This window comes from Rhinolophus sinicus, chromosome 17 (assembly GCF_057876585.1).
Source record: "Rhinolophus sinicus isolate RSI-liver-muscle chromosome 17, RSI-T2T, whole genome shotgun sequence".
NCBI lineage: Eukaryota > Metazoa > Chordata > Mammalia > Chiroptera > Rhinolophidae > Rhinolophus > Rhinolophus sinicus.
In genome coordinates, this window is record NC_142517.1 from 155,110,705 (window position 1) to 155,135,731 (window position 25,027).

A 25,027-nucleotide genomic window follows, 5' to 3' on the forward strand; every position below is an offset into this window, starting at 1 on the left:
CAATAAAAGAGAGCTGAGGTATCAGAAGATAATAAGAACCAAAGAAAAGAGAAAAATCAAGACTGAGGGGCAATCTATTACTTCTTTAACTTTTGGGTCACACTTGATGTAAGTAAGTCTGAGAGGCCCAGGAAGGCATGCATTCACAAGAACACATGGTGCTCTGTGCATGGACACACACACTCACAAACAGAACCACAGCCTAATAGTGAAGAATTTTTATAATGAATAAATTTAGAAAATGGTTCTTCAGCTTCTCTAGGGAAAAACAAATAATCCTGGGTCCTACTGAACAATACATCAAAGAACTATCCAGATGTTCAGATCAAAAGAAAAGAATAATTAGGAAACTCTATAAAGATGTCTAGTTTGCCAAAGGCAACATACTGAGCAAAAGATTACTTAACATGGGGGCATCAATTGGTCACAGAGCCGAGGGTGAGAATCAAAAGAAACAGGTTTTGGTGAGGTCACTGGTAGCGCAGTCTAGAATTTTAAGGAGCAGGCTCTGGGAATGACAACATAGACCTCTGGGAACCAAGCACAAAGGAAGACTGCTGGAATAGATTGGATTAGGACAGCTGGAATAAAAATTTGTGAGTACCGGCTAAGATTTATCCATATGAAGAAAAAGATAGACTTTGATAGCTACTCAAGAGCATAATATTTTTTACTGTTATAATGTAGTTTTATGGTAATTTAAAATAGAAAACAATCCTGGAAAATCTATCTTTTATGACTTACTATGAAGAAATGTAATGGGGTTACAACCACAAAATGAGTCTTTGGGGACCCTGACTTGGCCTCTGCTTACCTCATTCAGTTTCAGTCTCTGTTTCTTACTCATGCTCAAGCATGCCAGAACCTTCACATTCTGCGTCTTTGAATAGGGTTCATCTTGCCTGACTAATGCACCACCGCACATATTTTAAGACAACCGAAGAATCAGCTCTTCTGTGACACTTCACCCAACCAGTAAGCAGTTAACCCTAGAAAACTTTTTTACTAAATGATTCTATCATTTGAAAAAATAATTGGCCTCCTGATCTGTAAGATGAGATTTCATATCACCACCATTAGACAACAGAATTTTAATAGAAATAAAGACAGCTGAATAGGTGATTTTCCAAGTAGCTACTAAGTTTAAGCATTTTTTTGTTCATTTTTTATCTATTTGAGCTGCTATTTACTTTCTAAAGACACATATGACAGTGTATAAATTGCAATTACCACAACAGTTACCTTTTTATTCATTAAGGAAGCACAGAAATGTTTATTAGTTTGTTGGGAAGAATGAAATTACTTCAGCATTGTATTTAATAAGCTTCCCAGGGGGAAACGAAACCCTTCAACTAGATACAAGAAAACTTCTCAGTGTCTCAAATATCTCAAAGTTACTTCAGTTGTTTATCTGATTACAAGCAACAAAATATATGGCCTCATGTTCAATCACATTTACTTCAAACTTCATTTATAATCTACGTGAATAAAGCAATGAAACAACAGACTTTATGGGCATTAAAAGTAGTTTGCAAATGGATTTCTACAAAACAGCATACTCCGGGGAAAGCTGGGATTGAAGAGGAGCAATAATAAGAAAGTTTGGGGAAAAAGTACACCTAGAATAGTGCTTTGAACATAAAAGTATATAAAAGTAACAGCAATATATTCTATATAAAAAGACTTCTTTAAAAAAAAAAAAACTAGAGAGTATGTACTCGTATGTACCAGGCACACACCAGAATATCTCCCCTGAGACTCTCAGTCAGGTCAAAAAAGATATATCTAGTCAGAAAACCATGAAAGTAACACAAAAATCATGTTGCTGTTAAAAAAAAAAAAAAAAAAGTGCTGTTCAAAAAAGTTGGCCTATTACTAGTAGACCAGGACTTCATGGTATATGGATGGTTTATTTGCTTGAATGTGAAAGCTACTCAAAACTGACCTATTTATTCTTAACTACATTGCAGAACTGTATGTATAATAGAGAATCTTTTCCAACTACCAATCCTATTAGTAACTACTATGTATTCACCTTATTACATACTAGTAACTGTTACTAACCTTATTTGTAGCCTATAGGGGGAAAAAAAAAGTTAGATAAGAGGAAAAAGAGATGGTCCCCTACCCGAGCCTAAAAAGAAACAAAACAAAATTCCGCACCTTGTCTGTTTCATCCACACTCATGGATTTCACTACGCAAGAAGCCGGCCTCTCCTGGATGTGAGCAAGATCCTGGGGTACGCTCTGAGAGGCAGCCATTGGAGGCAGTGGAGCCCGTCTCTTCTTGGGTATATCCGATGGCAGGGTGTTTGAAACGTAGGTCTTGGAAATGGTGTTGGATCTCGTAAAAGTTGGGCGATTACTACTTACGAGAGGGGTTGCAGGGGCACTTGCAGTCTAAGCAAGAATAGAAAGGCAAAAATCTATATGCAAATTCAAGATAAAAAGCACATGAAATTAAAAACAGATTAGGTACAGAAGAAAATACTTACTTGATCCCGCTTTTTCTTACTGCGTTGAAAAAAGCTGAAAAACCTTTTGTTTTCTTTCTCCTTCATAATGTCTAAGTTTTGTGATATTTGGCAGGACTCTAAAATAGAAGAAAAGCATCTTCTTTTTTGTACACAGGGTTATTATGTTCACCTCCAAGGTTTCTCTCAATTACTTTCCTTTGAAAAATGCATCTAATTATAAAAACTACTATGAACCATGTAGTCTGCTAGGCACTTTATATCTTATTTAATTCTCAAAGCAACAGGTAAATTTAGTATTACTATTCCTGTTTCACAGTAGAGAAAACTGAAGCTTAGAGAAACTAAGATACTTATTCAAGGCCAATAATCAGGAAATGACAGAGCTACAACATAAACTCAATTCTTTGTGACTCAGAGTTTGAGTTCCATAAACAGTTACCAACATTTCGAAGTAAAGAGGGAACTTTGAATTAAATGAGATATGCAATTGCTATATATAGTTTGTCCCTTTGTTTATTTTGAATAACTTTGCCTTAGAGCTAAACTATCATGAAATATTTTATCCAAAACATGATTCATTATAGTTACTTAGAACTTTGTTAATTATTACATAAACGTTATTTCTTTAATACAGTGATTCTCAACTAGGGGTGATTTTGTCAACCCCCCACCCCCATCCCCAGAGGACATTTGACAATGTTGGGGACAATTCTGGTCGTCACAAATAGGGGCAGGATGAGGAGAATTCATTGCTGGTTATCTACTGGGTAGAGGCCAATGATGTCACTAAACATATGAAAATACCCAAGGCAGCCCCTCAACAACAAAGCATTACCAGACCCCAAATGTCAATAAGGTCGAAATTGAGAATCACATTTTAATCAGAATGGTAAATGCCAAACTTCAAGGTTGCATATGTATATACATTTTCCAAGAAGTATTTCTTAATGTCAACTGAAATGGCCTAACAATGACAAATCCATGAGTGCTGAGTCACCCTGACCCAGACTGTCTTTAAATACCATTTCAAACTATATTTGCTTAAGAATGGTTGATTCTTTTTTGATATCAAAGGATGTGCAAGATGAGCCTGGAATATCTAATCATACCAGAGAGAAAGTAATCAATATCTACTGGGGTCATTTTAAAAGGACTACAGAACCAATCTCATATGGCTTCTACTGGCAGAAATCCAGACAACTTGGGTACCATAAGAATAATGCAATAAACTGAAACATGTCTCATATGTTTAATTCCATGCATTCACAGTGACACTAAAAAAAAAACCTGATCCTCATTGTTTACCTTTGTGTAATGCCAGGGAACCATTATTTTAAAAACTGATGAATGGAAAAAAAATTACACATTTATCCTGCCTTTTCTACCTAGATAGATAAACAACTGACATGGGGAAATTTGCTTTTTTAGAAGTATCGCAACTAATAATTATGGAGGATTATTAAAGGAATGTATGCAATAGATTATGACCATTTTTCAACTCCTACTTAACTAAGACATAGGCAATAATCATTGATGGCTAACATCAAAAAAGATAACTTGTCATTACATATCTGCTAATGAAGCAGTCTTAGACTTCATTAGACTTAGAAGAAGACCTATGAAGCAGCCTTGCAAAAATATCTTATCCAAATCTGATTAAGATTCTAGATTTAACAATTTATAGGAAATAGGATAGAGAAACATGTTATGTGGCATCACAAGATGCAATTAGCAACATTCTGAATGTGGGAAACTATGAGACCAATGACCTGGTTTATTCAACAAATAAATTGAAAATTTTAAAAAAGAGAGAGAAAGAGAGGTAAGGAGGGGGGAATCTGTAAATTTTAGAAACATCTCTACTAAGAAATATATGGGTTTTATGGTAAATCACAACATAATTTAAGTGATCTAGGAAACAAAGTACTGTATATTGAAACCGATAGGATATAGCTAAAATAACACTTAGGGGTAAATGTATAGTATTTTTACTTATATGTTTAAAAAATTAAATTATAACAAGTAGGGGCTAGTCCAGGAAAGCAAAGATAGTTAATGCCAATAACAATATTTATGGAATATGCCTTAATAACATATTGGAGAACTGTATTTCACAAAATAAAACTTTATGAATCTGATGCTTCAAATCTTAAATAAGCAGTATGCATTTGGTACAATGAGTTTACTGGCAAAGCTAACAACTAATAATGAACATGTGGATAGCATATTATGGTTAAATTTTTTTTTACATGACTAATTTACTTTTTGGAACAATTCTGTGAGGTAAATATCATGTTTCCTTGAAAATAAGACCTAGCCGGATAATCAGCTCTAATGAGTCTTTTGGAGCAAAAATTAATATAAGACCCGGTATTATATTATATTATATTATTAAAACCGGGGGTTATATTATAGTAAAATAAGATCAGGTCTTATATTAATTTTTGCTCCAAAAGACGCATTAGAGCTGATTGTCCGGCTAGGTCTTATTTTTGGGGAAACAGGGTATCATAAGTTATCATTCTGAGCTCCTTTTCTAAATTTGGGGATATAAAGAAATGGAAGTGGGTGGTATCACCCCATCACATATGAGGACCCAGATGACCAGAGAATTTGAATAACTTACAAGACTCATAGGCATTAAATGGTAGAACTGGAAATGGTATCCATTTAAAGATTATTTATAATACCTCTATTTTTTTTAAAATATGCAGTAGCACTTTAAGACAGAATTTTAATTCATTTTAAGATAGAAGCCTCCACTAATTGAATACAGATATACAATTAAATTTAGTTGGAACAGTGAATGGAAAATTCACATGATGATACAATGCAATAAATATAACCAGAGTATTCCATATAGCTATTTTTGGTAAAGCAATTTTCAGGCACCAGTCATCCTTCACAGCAGCTAACCCCTAAGTCTTCACTTAATGCTCTGTGTCAGGGATCACTGCAAGTCAAAGTTAAACACTAAAACAAACAAGGGCTGGAACTTACTTAGAAAGCAAGTCAAATACTGCAGTTTCCTTTTTCCAGAACAGCGGCTATGAGGAATGGCATGCAAAGTTCTAAGCCTTCTGATAGTATCTGACAAAATTAGGAGGCAGAGGCACTTATAGCTATTAGATTGACCTTGTAGATTCTGACATTGAAAGGAGCTTTCTTAATTTCCTATTCCACTGTCTTAATGTTATGTTCATAATATTTAATGCTCTAAATAAGCCACATACATTTTTGGTTGGAAGGGTTGTTAGCAATCAATGCATTCAACATCTTCAAAATAAGGCCAACAAGATTATGGAATTCGCTTTGGGTCATGTATGTAGAAAATGGCAAAGTTTGGAGCAAAAGCCAAGTACAAGTAACGGAATGTTGCCAGAAAGAACCACAAAGACAACTTTTTCCAACCTTTTTATTATCATAGAAGTGGAAGGTGAGATCCAGACAGATAAAGATATTTCCCTTATCTGCTTGTCAAATGAGCTTGACAATCAATGTGGTGTCAATTAAAATACCTGTCTTCTGATTATTAACCAATACACACTTTACGATCATACAAAATTTCAACTCCTTTGATTAGGCTAGTATTCATGATAGACACAAATAACAAATAATCATACTGTTATTTATGTGGGCTTAGTTCTTGGAATTGAGAGGCTCCTTGTGCTATGGGAAAATTGGAAGTAGGAAAGAAAGAAGATTCCAATAACACAAAATGTGTACAGTTTATTGTGTTTTTATTATTTTTTTTAGTAGGGTGGTAATTATTACAGTAATCAATTATCTGAACCTATCCTTTTTTAATGGGGGAAAGAAGACTTCTAAACTTTATTATTATTGGCTATTTTTAATAAAGTTTTCACTATAAAAGTAATACATTCCCATTATAAAATTCTGTAATATAAAGAAAAGAAAGATGAAAAAAGTCACCCATAGCCATAATATGCAAAGGTAACCACTATAAAAATTTTTTATATATTTCTTTTCAGAAATTTCATGTTAAAGTTTTTTTACAACTGTATTAAACACATTAAAGTGCTTTAAAAGCTAATTTTAGTGTAAGCCATTTCCCAAGTTATTACAAAATATTCACAAACAATTTAATGGCTGTAAAAATTTCCTATATGAATATACCCAGATTATTATGAATAATTGTTTAATGGAAATAATCTAATATCCTTTCATGGCATCACCAAACTATCAGCATTTGTACCCAATAAAGATCCTAGCAAAATCATTTTTCTTGTCTGAGAGCCAAGAATATATTCCTCTCATTCTTAGGATAATATTAATTTAAAAACAATTATTGAAATCTAATTACTACATTAAATTCAGAAATCAAGGAGGGCCTTATAAATTATTTTTCAGGAAATAAAACACATAGATTTTCTAAGTTAAAATCTTTTATACAATGTGCACATTAGTAGTGTTAACAAAACAGGTAAAATTAGAAGTTTATTCTCAATTTACGCAATAGGAATAGAGATTTCATTTTATTATTTGTTTCTACTGATTCCTATGTCTTACCTTGTAAAGATGACTTATTGAAGGCAGTAACAGAGGTGGCTACAGAGGAGGGGGTAAAAGAGGGTAAATTGACTTAAAGATGATGTTTGTCCAAATATACAACATCCCTGAGTTGAAATAGTTGTCAATGTATTTACATAAAGCCAATCTCAGGATAAAGTTTGAAGTTCTCTATGCATAGAGAATGTAAGTACGTGTCTCCTTCACTAAACTTTTGCTTCCCCTAATAAAACAGATCCGTGTTGAATAAATAAGCTTGCATTTATCTATTTATTAGACATCACGCAAGCCAACATTATCTAAGATCTCCAAATTTTAATACATTAAATTATTTCTATAGATAAATACGGCAAGCTATTTCTATTTAGAACATTTCTGGAATTAAACTGATTCATTTTATAAACCAGTTGATTTTGGGTGCTGAACTTAGAAAAAATTTGACAAGAAACTTCCAAACTTGAATGATAATTAAGACCCAGACAAAACCATGCTGAGGCTATAGTAATTCATGGTTGATTAGAGCAACAATGAATTTAGATGTAATTTTTTATTCTCTGTTTAAATCTCAAAGCCACAAAGAATTAAGTTAAATTCCACCAAAAAAGTATTCATGGGTAGATGGAAAAGTGTAAAATGTGATGACAGCTAAGAAAGACAAGTTCTCATTCCAATTTCAATAACTGAAATCAAGTTAAATTTTATCACATTTAGTTTTTTCTTACTTCCAATGACATGTATTGACTTCTATCTATAGGATCCATTAAAGTGTCATTATGAACTTTAGAATAACCATACATAAACACAATACACACATATACATATATGCACATCTAGTGAATAAAACAAAAATTCTTACTTACCTCTGCTGACATCCATGGCATATAATTCTCTTAGTCCCAGGTCATTAAGAGATTTCATCAAGTCCAGGGGCTCCTGAGACTGATAGTCCTTCAACAACAGTGTGTGTAATGGATCAAACTCACATTTGCTGCATATAATGGGTACAAGTTCTTGAAGTGATGCATGTGGGTTAACTCTCACTATTGTCTTCTGCGTTTTCTTAAAATTGATCACCACTCGCACAGTTTTCTGAAACACATATTAAAGCCATAGAAATACCATAATTTACTGAAATAAACTTTCTCAATGTCTAGAATAATGAGACATCTACAAGTATATATTCATACCATAAACAGAGTTTTTCCATTTTCGTGTAAAATTCTCTTTTAGATTAATGTTACTTCCTAAATCTCAAGAAGATTCGTAGAAAATGTATCAACTGTTTCTATAAAATATCAAAATCTACAGTGAAATTCTTACCTCTGGTATTATAGGTGTAGGTTTTTTCTTTTCCAAAATTTTTGGCTTTAAAATTACTTTCTCCACCTCCAACATGCCTATTGGTGTGTTTGGCTTAAATTTAATGGAGTTCTTTTCGGCTGACAGCAGATCAATTGTGTAACTTGATGGATTTAAGTGATACTGTGCGCAGAGGAATATCAACAAGTCCATCATAGGTTTACTGTAAAACAAGAGTAATACTGATCGTAAAACAACTTCATAAAACAACTGTTAAAGTTATTGTTTCAAGAATTTTCTTAGGGTCTCTTGCTTTAGTAGATAAAACAAGGCTACAAAATAGTATTTGTGAAAGCAGCTTTAAAATCTAACCACATGATATTTAAGCAGACAAAACTGTAGTACTTAAAAAGTCCTGAGAAGTATTCAGAAGAGCTTGCTTGGACCATAGTGTTGGTTTAAAAATTACCTATGTTTTATCTGCCAAAATGTCTTCATATTATATATTTCAGGAGAAGGAAAATTCCTTTCCTTACCCAAGAGGAGTCACTTAGCTTAGCAGATGCTCCTTCACAATATTATTTAGAATATTAGCAGTTTTTAGCTTACAAATTGGTTATATTCCAAAGTTCTCATAATAATAAAGCATTAAGAACTATCACCCTTTGGGCTTTAGAAAGTATAGTTAAGCATCTACAAAATCCTAAAGAAGAGTGTAGTACAGATTTCTTAATTCATTCAAACAGTATTTAATATTTTCTAGGAATTGAAGACACAGTACAAGTGTTATGGCATAGCTGCACTCATAGGTCTAATACTCTACTGAGTATTAGAGTAATGGCTCCTAACTTTGCCATTAGTATACTCTAATACTCTAATACTACACTAGACCAATTGTCAGCAAACTATAATCTGCAGGTCAAAGTGGGCCCACAGCCTGTTTTTGTAAATAAAGTTTTATTGGAACACAGTCATGCTCATTTGTTCACATAATATTAGGGCTGCTTTAGTGCTAACAATGGCAGATTTGAGTAGGATGTGACTGAGACTCTATGGCCCACAAAGCCTAATTCTATTTACTATCTGGTCCTTGACAGAAAAAGAAAAGTTCATGGGCAATAACGAAAGCAACCATGTAAATGCATGAGACAATTTCAAACCGTGATTCACTTTTAAATACTAATGATAATACAGAATTTATTTCTATAGGAAATTGCACACTGAACTTGAGATCCAGAGACACATCTCAATTTTTTGCTTCCCTTTTCACAGATTCCAATTGTTGGCACAGACTTGTGTTTTCATTCACACCATGAACAGAACAATGTGGTCTCTGAGTCTTTTTTAATTGAGCCCTTAAAGAAAGCCACTAAAAAATATTTTGTATTATGTGCTTTTCTAAAATTTCTAGTGATATTTAGCTGTTAGTTCATATTTAAGACTGAAATACTGTGAAAATTTAAGTCCTATTTTCATGGATTGAGGTACAGGTTGATGCACTTTACTTGAGGGTAATCAGGCGGCCAGCTATTTTTTTCCCACTGGGAAATACAAATGTCAATAAATAACTCTCCAGTCTCTTGACTAGAGATATAAAACTGGCTATTGGCTTTCAGGAACTTGACAGGGAAATGAGGCTAGGAATCTCACCATTTAGGGTGCAATTTTCAATTTAGTACATCTGTTTTCATATGCACCTCATCCCCACTCTCCTAAATGGAGTTTCCATGTCTGTAGCAAAGCCCGGTCCACTGTTGTTATGCATCTAGGTTAACATACCTTTGAAATAACAGTAACCAACCGCAAGAGAGCACATAATCCTGTTAACTATCCTGTAATCCAATCCCTACTTTGCTTTCTCCCACCTTTATGTAATCCTTCGTATGTTCCCTCCTTGATTTCAAATGCATAAAAGAAATTGCAAAATTTTCAATTCTGAGAAGCATTTGAGATCTTGCTTCCTGGCAATTGTCACCATTTCGGGCTCAAACAAGCTCTTATAAAAATTCTCCACAGGTTTGGATGTTTCTTACATTGACAAATCTTTGCATACTCTCCCGGATTTCATGACAAAAAGGTTTCACATGGACTGGAGCTATAGATCATGACTTTTGAACTCCACACTGCCTAAATGTTTTCTAATAAAATTGCCTCTTCGAAAGGCAACTAAAAATCATAGAACTTCTTGATGACTTTATTCTTTCATTCTATAATACTAGGTTCAATTCTTTATTCAATAATTACAGAAGTCAATTTTGTCTTGAACATATTCCTATTCCCAGATAAACGCAACAGACTAGAAAGTTCTATAACGGACATAAATACAGATGAGAATGTCATACTGCATATGATAATGGTATTTCAAATTTCTGGGGAAAGAAATTTTCAGAACTGATATTGGGAAAATTGACTAGCTATCTAATGAAAAATGTTACTTATCTACTTTATGTCTTACACTAAAGCAAGCTCCAAGTGGACTAGATATGTAAATATGAGGAAATGACTCTGGGAGGTAAAAAACAGAAAGGAAATCCATCTTCATGTACTTGGTTCTAGAGCACTGCTGTACAATAGAATGAAGTAACTCTGGCAAGCTCAGTGATTGCAAGCAACCTCACAGGCTGATCTGACCATAAATTACTAACGGGGCAGGTCAAGATGGGTAGTCACACCCCAGGGATACCACAAGGTGGCAAGGTTGCTGAAAGGACCCAACAGGAGGCCTAAAATGTTCATTTAAATTATTTGCTATGTGATATGCTTGCTAACCTCTCCCTGGTAACCCACAAACTATCACCAAAGTCCTGGTAGATTTGGGAAGGATTAAAGAAAGAAAATTTCAAAAGTTAGAGACTGAAAAATCATCCAAAAAATAAGATAAAGTTGGAGCCATAAGTGGCTCCAAGAATATAAAACCTGGGGAATTGGATCTTCCACAAGAAGTAGGATAGGGGCTCAGGCTATCTATTTCTAGACCTTAAAGACAATAACCTCAAGATGTTATCTGGGTCCCATTTATACCTAGATGTGAACTCCTCTCTAAGAGGACCACCTTTTAGCCATCTTTATTTCCAGGACCTAATACACAGTGAGGTCAATGTCATTGACTGAGGAATTTATAGGAATCAGTGATTAATCATGTCAGGTAATTTTGCTTAAACATCCATGAACTCAAACACACAGCAAACAATGTATAACTGAGATCTCTACAATATCTGACACATAAAAAGACAAAGTTGTTGAAAGGAGGTTCATATGCTTTAAAAAAAAAAAGAAAACATAGGTGTGAAGCTGTTGTTTATTTGTTTGTTTGTTTAATTAACAAATTTGACTAGCAGCCTTGTTGTGTGTAAAGCCATGAATGACATCTTTACACAGAAGTGGGATATAAGCATTAAGTAGAGCTAAGATCTTTGCCAAAACAGCCTCAGATCAGTTCAAATGCTTGAAGTATTTAATTGAAACCTCAGCCTTTGGCACTAAAAGCACAGAAGAGATGACCCTGGCCTAGATGATTCTAAGAGTGAGAATTACTGACTGCCTAGCTCTGCCATAAAGGAGCTGTAACACTATAAAAGTAGGACATTAACATTTAAACCAACCCTGCCTCCAGGGGGGCTGCTGTGGGGATTAACTAGTCACGAAGTGCACCCACGGAAAATAAAATCATCTCTTAGTGTAGTTGTTTAGAATTATACACCCAGATGCCAAATTGTTTCTACCAAAAACAGTTTTGGTTTGAGGATAATTATCCAGAGCTGATGCACCTAACAGCAGTTGGCTAACAGGTTCGACCACGGGATGACCACAGGAAGGATGCTTGCTTTCCTGTTTGCTAGAGGAGCACAGGCCAGCAATCCACCTGAAACCCGAGCCAAAACATTATAAGTTGAAAGAGATTGACTAAACTTGATCATCACTTCCTCATCCAGATAAGAAACAGTGTCTTCCTCCTAAAAAACCACCACATGACTTTGAATTTTGGTTCATTATATTACTTAACAGAGTCTTCTTTGCGTTACTATTATTTACGTATTTTTTCTCTTGTAAAATAATGATTTCCTAGTCGGCAGACTCTCTAAAAACTTTTTTTAAGACTGTCTAAAAACTCTTCTTGGAAAAAAACAAAACAAACTCTTCTTGAAAATGGAGATATCTCTGTGAGATTTCCTACTTCTTTTTACAAATAAATAACAATGCTTTATATTAATTTCATAGCTATTACTTCCTTTGAGCCCACAAACACCACAAAAGCTACTCCCACTTAATGAATGTGAAAACTGAGGTTAGAGAAGTTAGATGACCAGATGATGAAGAGCATATGTAGAATTAGGGAGCCGTTAGGATTAGAATGTCCTGACTCTTAAAACTGTACTCCTTTAGCTACCATTTAGTTGAATAGTACCACAAGTCAGAATGCAGGATGGGGCGGATGGTTTGCAAAGGGCTGTCTGCTATCTGCTACAATTGTACTTCATAGATTGATGACATCACTAAACCACCCCAAAATACACTGGTGACCCTTCATGCATTTGTGACACACATGCATTAGTGTCCTAGTTGTACCTGCTAGATAATACAAGACTTCCACTTCCGTGTTGTAAAGATCCCATTGGGTATCAAAAATGTGGGTCACGGTTCATCAAAGAGCTTTCAGATCAGCAAGATGTATAACATCTGCCTCGGTGAATTTCCAAACCCTGGAGGTATTTAAGCAAAGTCACTTACCAATAGGGTGGCTATTAATTTATCATCCAATCTGGGACACCTGAGAGTGAAAGGGGGCACTATTAGTAATTACTCTGGGAAAACAGGTACAAACAGGGACTGTCTTAGGAAAATGAGAATGCTTGTTGGATGTATTTATCATGAATAGATGGATTTCAAGCACCTGGTAAGGGGCTGATCTTTATGAATAAGATTATTCCTTATTATGGTTCTTTAAACCTGCCCCAGTACCTAACAAAAAAAGTTTTTTACACATTTTCAACAAATCTTTAAAACAGTTGAGTTGAAATGGTTCTAGCTGTCCCATGAAAATGCACACCAATAACCCAATTAGATTTACCAATAATAGTATGGGGATTTTGAGAACATTCCCTATTGTTATTGATGTTTATGCATCTTACATTAGTTAACCCACCTAATTTAATAATGAGTTCAGGAGGGTGTTTTACAGAAATGACTCACATTCACCTTGTATCTTGCCATTTTTCACAGTCTGCTATATTCCAATAGGTGGCACTGTACTCCATGTAAAACGTTCTTGAGCTCATTACCTCACCTACCCAGTGCCAATCAAAACCTTGGGAGAGTTAGTCTTAACTCTGCTATAAATTGGTGATACTGGACAGGCAAATCAGACCACACGTCATGTGCAACATGTCTCTGGGGTTATTTTGTAGCCAAAGGTCAGACCGTTAAGGCGACTTGCTTGAGGTCACAGAGCAAGCTATGGAGTCAACAACAGGGCCTGACATTTCTAACTTCAAGTTCTATGCTTTCTTTATTTGTGTTTTCTTTCGAGGCATTCGCAGATTTGCTCAAATCAAAACAAATTCCTATTTACGGTAGGGGCAGAAAAGAGCAAAATCTCCTGTTAGACAGGATGTTGACTCTGCTCTTCCCTCTTATAGGAGAGAGTGTACCAGGATGGCCATAGTAACATACAGGGTGCTCCCCTGATAGGCTAACAAAGAGGGTCACTGGCAGTCTTTTACCAAGTTTTCCAATTTGAAACTTATTTAAAATTGTCCCAGAGAAAAAGAGGAAAAGTGAACAAATACTTCTTCAGCAAGGAATAACCATATACTGGGCAGATATGTGACTATAAGGTAAGGGCCTAGAGTGATGTACAAATGTACCTACACATTTCCTTATTCTCTCTAGGGTCTGTCTGTAACAGTTTAGCTTATAAGCTCGTTTTCATTAAAAATGAACTTTTCCCAATACTGGTGGATACCACCCCGAATGCTGTTGTATGGTATAACATTTCCTGAGGGGGACAGCCCCTAGGCAGCTTGTCTCTAACAGCAGTCCCCTTTAATGCTCACTGTTAGTAAGGAACAGAACTGCTCCATCTGGTGAAAATGCTCCTTCACTCTACCAGAACCACACACACACACATATATAGATACACATATACACATATATACAGACATATATATACCTATACTACAGTGCCCTGTATGAGTATGTATACATAAAATATTCTAATGCCTCCTTCCTTCAATCCAATCATACATGATGTTAGTATACACAGAAATGCCCAAGTTTTCAGGCTGGCACTGCAGCTGCCCTCAATGTAAGCAAAGGATTGCAAACCAAGGTCGAAGACTCGGGGTGACTTCTGGTCATTAAAAAGACAGTATCACTAAGTTCTGGTACCAAAAGATTGTTAAGCCAGCACAAGGCTATCAACCTAATTTAGGATAACAAGATTTTAGTTTTCCCCTGAGCATGAAGTCTAGTACCACCTCCAACCTTATTGTGTTCCCTAATCTGAATAAGCTCTTTGGTGAAAAATCTATGTACAAGTAAGCACATTTTTCTGAAGATAATGCTGTGCATACACATTCTCTCAAATGGAACATTCTAGCATACCTCTCCATGAGTTACGTAAGATGACAGGGGGGAGGGAACATTCTAAAAATTTCCCCCAAGAATATATTTTGGAAAAAAATAAATCTAAAAAGTTAAATGAATCATGTACGTTTTCTAACAGTTTATTTTAGTATAATATCAATATTATTCTTCAAAGGAAATGCATAAAGATAATACTATCAAAACAAACATAACATATAAGGAATATTTTTATGAATTAAGAAAAAATGGTCTCAAAAATTACATTAGAGACCCTTCACAGTGACATATGGACCTCTGATTTATCTAAGAAACCCCTATGTACTAAAACTTATGTAAAATTACTCTTCCCTAGTCCCCTACCAAATTTCTATATAATTTTGTTGAAACTTTTCCTATTCTAGTAACAAATCCATGAAGAAATTTACATTATAATCTATGTCACAGGTCTTCACATTAGATAGCTAACATTTTTCAGAAATAGAATATATTTTTCTATTTGAACGTTTTTGCTGTCATCATTAAACATAGTTTTTTTAAAAAAAACCCAATAGGCCAACAATAGCTACAACATTCAAGCTACCCCAAATCACACTCTTAAGTTATCCTAAATTGTACTCTAAAATATCTCGAATCACCCCAAAGATATCCAGAATCAAACTCCTACGATATTTAGAATCACACAACCACTTTCAATCATAAACAACATAAAAACATTAGTCATAGCATCTGCAAATTGAGTCATTCCTGAGTGATAAAACTATTAGGAACAAAGTCCCTAAATCAAACCCCCTAGTAAAAATGGTATGAAATGAATTCTACTCTCAGAAAAAATGTCCAGCCCTATACAAAATTTAAAAAACAATCCGAATTTGGGACATTCCCAGTTTGGGTATTCTGGCCTTGCTATCTACCTGGAGAAAATATCTTCATTTAAAAGATCCTGGGAAAGCAACCAGGGCCCATCCAAATGTCTCTCAAAGCACATCATTTAAGTTGCTATCTCCAGCTACATATAAGGGTTTAGGGAGACAATATGCATTGTAATGAATTTATTAAATGCCTATTGCATTGCACCAAACTGTGTTAAGCACTAAGAAGAAAAGTAATGATGGCCACATAGATCTTATGGTTTCTTTAAAAAGATAAGGCATACATATAAATTATAGCATGGGACAACAAATTATAACCATCAATAATATAAAGTGTCAGAGGAGTTTGGAAATCATACGTAATAATTCATTCTGGGGAGATCAAGGAGCCTTTATATGAAAAATGTCACTTCAGTTAAGGAAACTAACTGGAGACAATGTGGGTGGCAGGGTACTGCACATGGAAAATCTTTCAAAAGGTGTGGCACTGGGAAAGGTAAAGTATCTGTAGAACAAGAGAGTCATGGGGTTGAAGCTAAAGGTATTCCAAGGGGAGTGGAGAAGGAAAAGCCTACTTAATATTGGAGAAGAAAACAAGGTGTGCCAGTCTCCAGGCTTGGTCGCTTGGACTTCCTCAATTTGGTATTGAATTGTTGTCCCTGAAGCTTTTTGTTTGTTTGTTTTAATCAAAATAGTGCCACAAACAGAGGGGTGTTATACATTAATCTAAGGGTAGAGAGTAAATGGAGAGAGCTCAGGGTTAAGGAAAGAAGTTCTGAATAAGAAATGGAAGAAGTCAGTATGTGCCAGGCACTGATAGTATTTCATTTAATCCTAACAACAGTTTGGTTATAAAACATTTTTATAGATAAGAAAACTGGGGCAATTCAACAAGAGTTGGCAGCCCAGAAACAAAAAGCCGATGAATAGAAAATTACTCAGGTTTAAGGACCTGGGAGGCAAACATACTGGAAGGTCAAAAGGGTGAGGAAAATCTAGGGTCCTGTAAGTACAAACATAGGAGAAATGACTGATGCAGAATCCAAGTTGAAGAAAATCCAAGCTGAATCCAATATGAAGAAAAATGCAACAAACAGACGAGCAGTCATAAATCAGACGTCAAAAAGGTTGTGTGCAAAGAGGGCACCCTAAGATCTGGGTAATGGGGCAGCTGTCAGTGTTGAGATACCACCATCCTGGTGGACAGTGGAAGCACTACGGATACAGGTTCCCAGAGTTAAGGAAACAGAAGAAAAGTTAGCTTAGGGCAGCATGTGGAAAAGTCTAAAATAATTGAGATGGCAGACAGGGTTGAGAGGAAATCCATAATTCTAATACTGAAGTCACTGAGGTTAAAAAAAATCTGAAGCACCCAGAAGACTGATAGCAGAGAAGATGGCAATATAAACAGATGACTGGTACATCCAAGAAGAACTTTCAGAGTACTGATAATGAAACCATTGTTACTTGTCAGCATCAGGGAAGAACTGAAAAAAATGCTGACTTTTTCTTTTAACTTGCTTTGAATTGAGGGAAAATAAAAGGAATTGCCTTTATTGTGCCAAGCCACATCCATCATCATTATTATTTTTAAACCAGGGTAATAGTATTATTTCAAAGATTGAATATGATGGCCATTGTCTCTAACGTACAAGATGCCTTCCTCACCCTGAAGAGACACGACTCAGGTGACTACCTGCACCCGAGGCAGAAGCCCACCCAGGACCGTCACAGGTGTCTCAGCCTCATAAATACGATACAATGTGTGATCGCCAAAACTATTTCAATACAAAATAAATGGCAAAATCCAACTTACTTAAATTTCATGAGAATTGAATAATACTATCTATTGTTTGCTAATGCTGAGATTTTTTATTTTCATGTACTTCCAATAATTTGTAAAGCTACACATAATCTTAATGATAAATTTTAAGATTAAGGTTATGTTGAGTTTCTTCTAGATAAAACCACATTGTAAGAATATAATACCCAACATGTTGCTTCCTTATTCTGTTGATACACACACACACACACACACACACACACACACACACACACACACACACACACACTATACTAAGGTCAAAACAGCTTAAATTTATAAAACAGGGCTCCTGATAACAAACGGGTGGTTGGAGGTAAAAGGTGGAATAAAACCAGTATACAACTCATATAATTTTCCATTTCAAAATGAAGTGGAAAATTACACTTGGCTTTATTAAAGCTTTCCAATTTTCATACAAGTATTAAAAATATCAGTCTCCTAAATCACATCTTCACTTTTTCTTGCTGGGTTAACATTTAAGTTTGCATTTCCATTAACTTATCCACATTGTTAGTAAATTAATGAAATCATTCAATGATGTGAAAAATCCAGCAAGTTTAACAGACATTTATCTGTTTTGATACATAAAGAAGCATAACATTTTAAGAGTAGTTAGTAACTTCTGGAAAATCAAATTTCGGGAAACAGCTTAAGAGAAAAAGAGTAATTTGGAGAGAAAGGGGAGGGTTTTCTTATGGGTCACTGGCTTGCTTTTGTAATTTTGACTTACAAACGGGTGGTTACAAAATCAATATAACTGATGACTGCTCCTCTGGGAAAGACTGTTTTTTTAAAAAATATTAAATGATGAACAAAATATAAAATAGTTCTAAATTTCAAGAGTCACTTCACTGGGGTTATGGAATTCATTGTACTGATATTAAAATATTGTTAGAAAACTTCTAATACTTTTTAGTATTTTTTTAATAGTTAGCTAAACTGAGTGATGAATGAAGTATTTTGTCAAAGAAAAAATCAAGAAGTATACAACAGAGAGTTTCAATGACAGAGAAGAAAGGGTAGTTCTGGTATTTCATTCGCTCCATCATACCTTCCATGAACAGTAGTAGATTTGATAACATCCCCAGGTAGAACAACTGAGAGTTCAATGTCTTTATCTACCATGCTTTCTTTCTGTTCCATGACGAAAGCAGAGGAGTCTACAGAATCATTAACTGAAGCGGCATCAAGGTATTTGGTCTCAGCGGGAGGAAGTGGTGCCTTGGCTTTTGTTTTTTTCCTAAAATAAAAACAAAAGACAGAAAATAAAATATATGTATTTTAAAAGTAACTTTCTAATATGATCTAATCTAATAAAAACAAAAAATCTGTGTGTATATGTTTTTTTTTTTTTTTTTTTTTTTAAAGATTTTTATTGGGGGAAGGGGAACAGGACTTTATTGGGGAACAATGGTCAAATTGTTGTCCTTTCAGTCTTAGTTGTGGAGGGTTCTGTTCAGCTTCAAGTTGTTGTTCTTTCAGTCTTAGTTGTGGAGGGCGCAGCTCAGCTCCAGGTCCAGTTGCCGTTGCTAGTTGCAGGGGGCACAGCCCACCATCCCTTGCGGGAGTCGAACCGGCAACCTTGTGGTTGAGAGGACAGGCTCCAACCAACTGAGCCATCCAGGAGCTCAGCGGCAGCTCAGCTCAAGGTGCCGTGTTCAATTTTAGTTGCAGGGGGCGCTGCCCACCATCCCTTACGGGAGTCGAGGAATTGAACTGGCAACCTTGTGGTTGAGAGCCCGCGCTCCAACCATCAACTGAGCCATCCGGGAGGCAGCTCAGCTCAAGGTGCCGTGTTCAATCTTAGTTGCAGGGGGCAGAGCCCACCATCCCTTGCGGGACTCGAGGAATTGAACTGGCAACCTTGTGGTTGAGAGCCCACTGGCCCATGTGGGAATCGAACCGGCAGCCTTCGGAGTTAGGAGCACGGAGCTCTAACCGCCTGAGCCACCGGGCCGGCCCTGTGTGTATATGTTTTTGACATACAGAAAAAAAATGCATCAAAATGTTAACTGTTTTATCAGCATTCTTTTGTTTGTTTTCAACAATATGTCTACATTATTTGGTAATACGAAGAAACATAATAACAAAGAAATTTGATATTTGCCTCCATTAAGTTCAGTTCAAGCGTGTTCACTATAGCAAAGTGAAAGTATAACATTTTCGTTGACGGGATAAATTATAAAATCCTTACTGGTTCAGGCTGGAGATCAGTATCTCATTCTCATACCTCATAGTAGCTCTTCCCTTTGTGCCTTTCATTTTATTTGTTTCCAATCTAATGCCTTCTGCCTCTCTATCCAGATAAACCCTGCTATCTATCCTTCAAAGTCTAGCTGAAACTACCCTCGCCCCTCCCCCGCGCTCCTACCACTTACAGTCTCCCCCTACATAGCACATACAACAGATTCCATAAATGTAACTTTTTTTTTCTGAGTACGAGTTTCAGCTCTCCGCCTACATTTATAGCTCCCTGCAAGAAAGAAGCATGTTGTATTTCCTACTGCACTTAGCAATGAACAATGATCTGTGATTGGTTATTTGATAAATCATATTTTTGTTTCAATGAAAAATGTTACAAATAATTATAGTAAATATATTTCACTGTCATTTATTAGAACAATCCCTTAACTGATTTATAACAGAAACAGGTAGTAGACATCCTGAAAATTGGTTCACATGAACCAATTCAATGATTTGATTTGAAAAAAATTAAACATGAAAATAAATATAAAGTAACTACATTCAATTATGCCTAGATTTTTTTTTTAAAAGTGCTACAAATTAGAGCTTTTGAAAATGTTACCTTTATGAAAGGCTGATTGCCTTTGGAAAAACAAATATACTGCCTCCCACTGAGAAAAATATAAAATCTAATTCCTCCCTCTCCCCATTTCCTAGGCAAAAATCAAATCCAAATAAGTAAAAGGGCTTCTTTGTAAATAAATATGTAACATCTGGCCATTTAGTATTTTTAAAATTTAAGATCTCACACATCCAAGCACCTTTATGCACTCAAGCATCACGGAAAAAAACAGAAGCAAAGTTCCTACATTGTATATTAATTTTCTAAAATAATAGTCTTTTAATTTTTAGGAGTATAATTTCACTTTATTATATATTGCACATAAGAAAAGATTTCTTTTACAATAGTTACAAAAATAAATATTTAAAAGTGTTAAAATAAATATAACAAGTTTATAAAATCCATATAAAAATTTTCTCCACTTTCAAACATTTTTAGTATGCAGAAATTGACCACGTCAGGTGTTCAATAAACATTTATCCTATAACAATCATGTGGCAGATTCAGCTAAACACTGGGGATATAAAGCCATGACCCACATCCTACCCATTTGGGTTTGTACTCCAAAAGGACTGATATATACAAAATTACAATGAAGTTTAACGATTGCTCTAATACAGAGATGCAGGTGGTAGAGCTGAAGCTCATACTAAGGGAAGCTTTCCTAGGAATCCAGAAATGTTTTACAGATGGGAAACGTAAGTTGGGTTTGGGAGAATTAATAGAAACTCACAGGAAAAGACAAGATAATTGATATTTCAGACAAAGGAAAGCAAATGGAGCCATGAAAGAAAGTGGTACTTCTCAGAATTGAACAGTTTGGTAAAATTCCACAGAGAATTCAGAGAGGAGAAATCAATGAATCAACTAAAAAACTTTTACAAATGAGACAATTCAGGAAGGTGGCTCAGTACAAAGTTAATGTGCTCAAGTCAATAACCTATGTAAACATAAGCAAAAACTAGTCAGAAACCATAATGGAAGAAAAACACCTTCTTTTTAATAGCAACAAAAACAAATTTTTAAAAATTCGTACAATAAATATTTAACAAGAATTTTACAAAATCTACAGGATGAAAATCTTAAATGCCAAATATTCAGCTTGAATCTCTCCCTTTGACTCCAGATTTGCAAACCCAATGCCTGACATCTGGACTTCGATGACTAACTGGAATCTCCAACTTAACTGAATTTACAATTCCTCTCCCCAGCTTATCCAAACCAAACCTTTTCCTCTCCAAGTATCCCCAGCACAGTACATCACAATTCTTTCAGTGGCTGGGGCCAAAAATCCCCTCTCACACACATACAATGTGATCCATTGACAAATTCTGCCAGCTCTATAGTGTATTATAAATAAACCTAGAATCTACCAACAGCCTTGTTCACCAAACGCCTCTGTTCAAGCTGCTAACTGGTCTCCCTAGTCCCAATACTGTCACTTTGCATTTTATTCTCAATGTCCCAGCCTAGTAGCTGGAGCGATCCTTCTAAAACATAAGTCAGATCACTGCACTTCCTCTCACACCCTCCAATGGCTTCTGACCTCACCTAGAGTAACATCTAGAGTCCTAGAATCTGTCCCCCCTTACCTCTAGCCTCACAATCAACTGTCTCCCACTTTCCCCCAAGGCTCACTGCACTCCAATCCTATGACAATTGCCTGGTCCTGAACACACCTAGAACATTCCTGACTCAGGACCCTCTACAGGGTCTCCTCCTGACCTTAAAATCACACCTCTATTTCTCTGCTTTACTTTTTGCCTTAGGGCTTAGCAGCAACTCACATCCTTGTTTACTATATCTCCTCCCATTAAAGAGTCACTAATTTCATGAGAATAAGGACTTGTCTCCACTGCCCTGTATCACACGTTTGCAAATGTACAGAATCTCTGGAACAATGTCTGCCACATAGTAGGCACTCATATTTATTGAATGAAAGAATTCAATGAATACTTCCCACAAAACATGACGTATCTATGCATATCATTGAGAAGGAAAAAAGTTCTTACCACCAAAAAAGAAAGTGAATTTTTCAGATCAGGATTACCTGTGTTGGATTTTCTAAGAATTGATTACATTTTATTTTTTTAAAGTATTGAAAAATACATGCTAGATTTATTAGCAAGGGATAACTGGGTACTTGAGGGCTTTATAAGAGTTTTATCAGGAAGGCCAATAGAGAAGCCCAACTGCCACAGGCAAGGAGACAAAGCCACAGGAACAACTTTGTCCACAGTGGACTTGGCTTCAAGGGGAATGGCCGAGAATGAAGGTCTGACAGGTATGTCCTGCTGCCACCATGATCTTCCCATCCCCTGTTTTCATCATTCCGGACACTTCCCCATCTCCAGGTGTTGCTCATCTGGTCTCCATTTGAATGTCCTCTCCATCCTCTCTGCCTTGACACTTATTATATACCCTTCAAGGTCCAGACTGAGTTGCAACTTCTTGGGATGTCTTATGGGTCTACTGCACACTGCAGTATCTCCTCTGACTCACAGTTTTATGTTCTGTATATGTGGGACTGCCTTATTTCCTAAGGGTCTTTGAGTCTGTGATGGAAACCCATCTCTAATTACGAGAGATAAGCTTACCTTAAAAAAAAAAAAAAGAAGAAGAAAGAAAAGCAGAGCACTAGTTGCATATTATTTATACAGAACGTCAATGAAAAGCATCTCAGTGTTCTCTAGTATTACTTCAAATAAAGCATTTGTCACCTTTGGGCCGGGAAGTTGCAAAGAATCTCTAAATCAGACCTAGATCTTTCCACACTAACCTAGAAATCCCATAGGGAAGATACAATGTGTAAGGAATTAAAAAACAAAACCAAAGCGAAGAAGTAGTGTCATAAATCAGATGGGTTATCTTGAAAATTCAGAGCAATGAGAGCAAGTTGAAACAAGCTCTGTGGGGGTGTGGCGGCAGACAGGTATCAAGGTATACTTCAAAGAGAAGACATGCATGACTCAGTTCTTAAAAAAAAAAAAGTAGAATTTAGACAGGTAGAGCCTGTAAGATCAATTATATGTTACTTCCCAATTGTGATCCATTTACATTAAACTTAAGAATGCGTCTCTCTATTTAAAGTTTGTTGACTACATAATGGAGTCTAGTGCAAAGAATACCAGCTAGAGGCCGGCATTTGGCCTGAATTCTAAGTAGCTTTAAAACTTTGTTAACTTATTTGACCTTTGATTCACCAGCAAAATTTTTAACATACCTTTGACCTACTCACATCTCTGCCAATGTTCTTAATCTTTTGGTTGAGATGCTTTGAAGCAATAACAAAATTAAACTAAATGTCACCCACAGATACAGTGAATATAACCAAAGCTTATAACCTAACCCAAGTGTAAGAAATTCTGGTAATGCCAAAAAAAGGTAACACATCAACATGCATTAACAACTATAATTTACTGCTTAACAACACTAGTTTTCATTAATATTTTTAAATCGCAGTAACTGCCATTTAAATCCTCCCTCCCCTTTTAAACAGGAATGCTTGGGCCTGTTTTCTTACCCAAGCGATTTTCACATAAACTCTTCTTCACCAGTGGCCTAGTTTGACTATCAGTTGCTACTCCTCAGAGGCTCTTACCCTTAACATTAAACAATAGCAAATTGCACACAAGGATGGGTGGAAAAGAGGTTACACTGAAAAGACATTTGAGACAGAAAACTTCTCTAGGTCAGGGCAAAATTTCATTAATCAAGACTTAAAAATAATAAGCCACAGTAAATTACTGCTTAAGTAAATACTGCTTTATCATTAAATGATCTCAATATTACACTCAATTTTCATAATGAAATTAGGGTACAATTTCACATTATGCAATAATATATTTAGAAAACGGCAAAACTTATTTTAAAGCAGAATTCAGTTGGTATCCTTCTGTTACTACTTGTCTTTTTATCATTTGATTTACAAAGCACTTCAAAAATCATTTGTCCATGGTAATCATTAGTTCATCCTTGTCAATATTAATATCTTAAAATAAATGAAAAGAGGGAATAAAAACAGCAAATCTACTCAAATACCTCTTCTTGGTTTTGGGGGGAAAAAACAGCTTTAAATTGTATGTAAGATATACTTACATCCTTAATAAGTTACTGAAGTCCAATGGGATCTCACGTGTTTGCTGTGTTTATATAGTATTCTTAGAGATTCACTCAGAAAAGTACTATACAAAACTACAGCTTCAATATTAAAGATACAATATAATAATGGAATTATAAATCTTAAAATAGGCCTTTTAAATGTTACATTTTAATGACCAAAAGAAAATTTAACAGCCGCCTTTGATAGAGGACTATCAAACAGAAGATGCTTTTTGGTAAGTGTTGATGAGGCAGTCCTTCAAAATAATTGACAATGTCTTGGTGGCCCCTAACTTATGCATTTCAACTGTAAAGTGTAGGCCAATTCCTCAAAACAATTTCTCAGTGTCTCTCTTTGGGTTTAATGAAACAAGAGAATATTTTATTAAACATTTGCTCCAATGGTAGGCATAACATTGTGCTATGTGCTTGAGGGAATGCAATTAGTAGGAACAACAAAAGGTCCCTTTTCTTGACGATCCTAATATCAAATCAGAGTGAATACATCAGAGCCACTTTAAAAGATAAGCTATAA

General features: G+C 35.5%; 1 protein-coding gene across 1 annotated transcript in view; it reads right to left on the minus strand.

The window, feature by feature from the left end:
- The window catches only part of COBLL1 (cordon-bleu WH2 repeat protein like 1), a 151,326-nt gene that overhangs the window by 37,774 nt on the left and 88,525 nt on the right, over window positions 1-25,027 (minus strand). Inside the window, exons 4-9 of the mRNA XM_074337187.2 lie at window positions 18,637-18,825; window positions 8,328-8,529; window positions 7,868-8,096; window positions 7,008-7,046; window positions 2,496-2,593; window positions 2,164-2,400 (exon numbers count right to left, since the gene is read on the minus strand). Coding sequence (XP_074193288.2) covers window positions 2,164-2,400; window positions 2,496-2,593; window positions 7,008-7,046; window positions 7,868-8,096; window positions 8,328-8,529; window positions 18,637-18,825 — 994 coding nt within the window. The remainder of the gene's footprint in view (window positions 1-2,163; window positions 2,401-2,495; window positions 2,594-7,007; window positions 7,047-7,867; window positions 8,097-8,327; window positions 8,530-18,636; window positions 18,826-25,027) is intronic.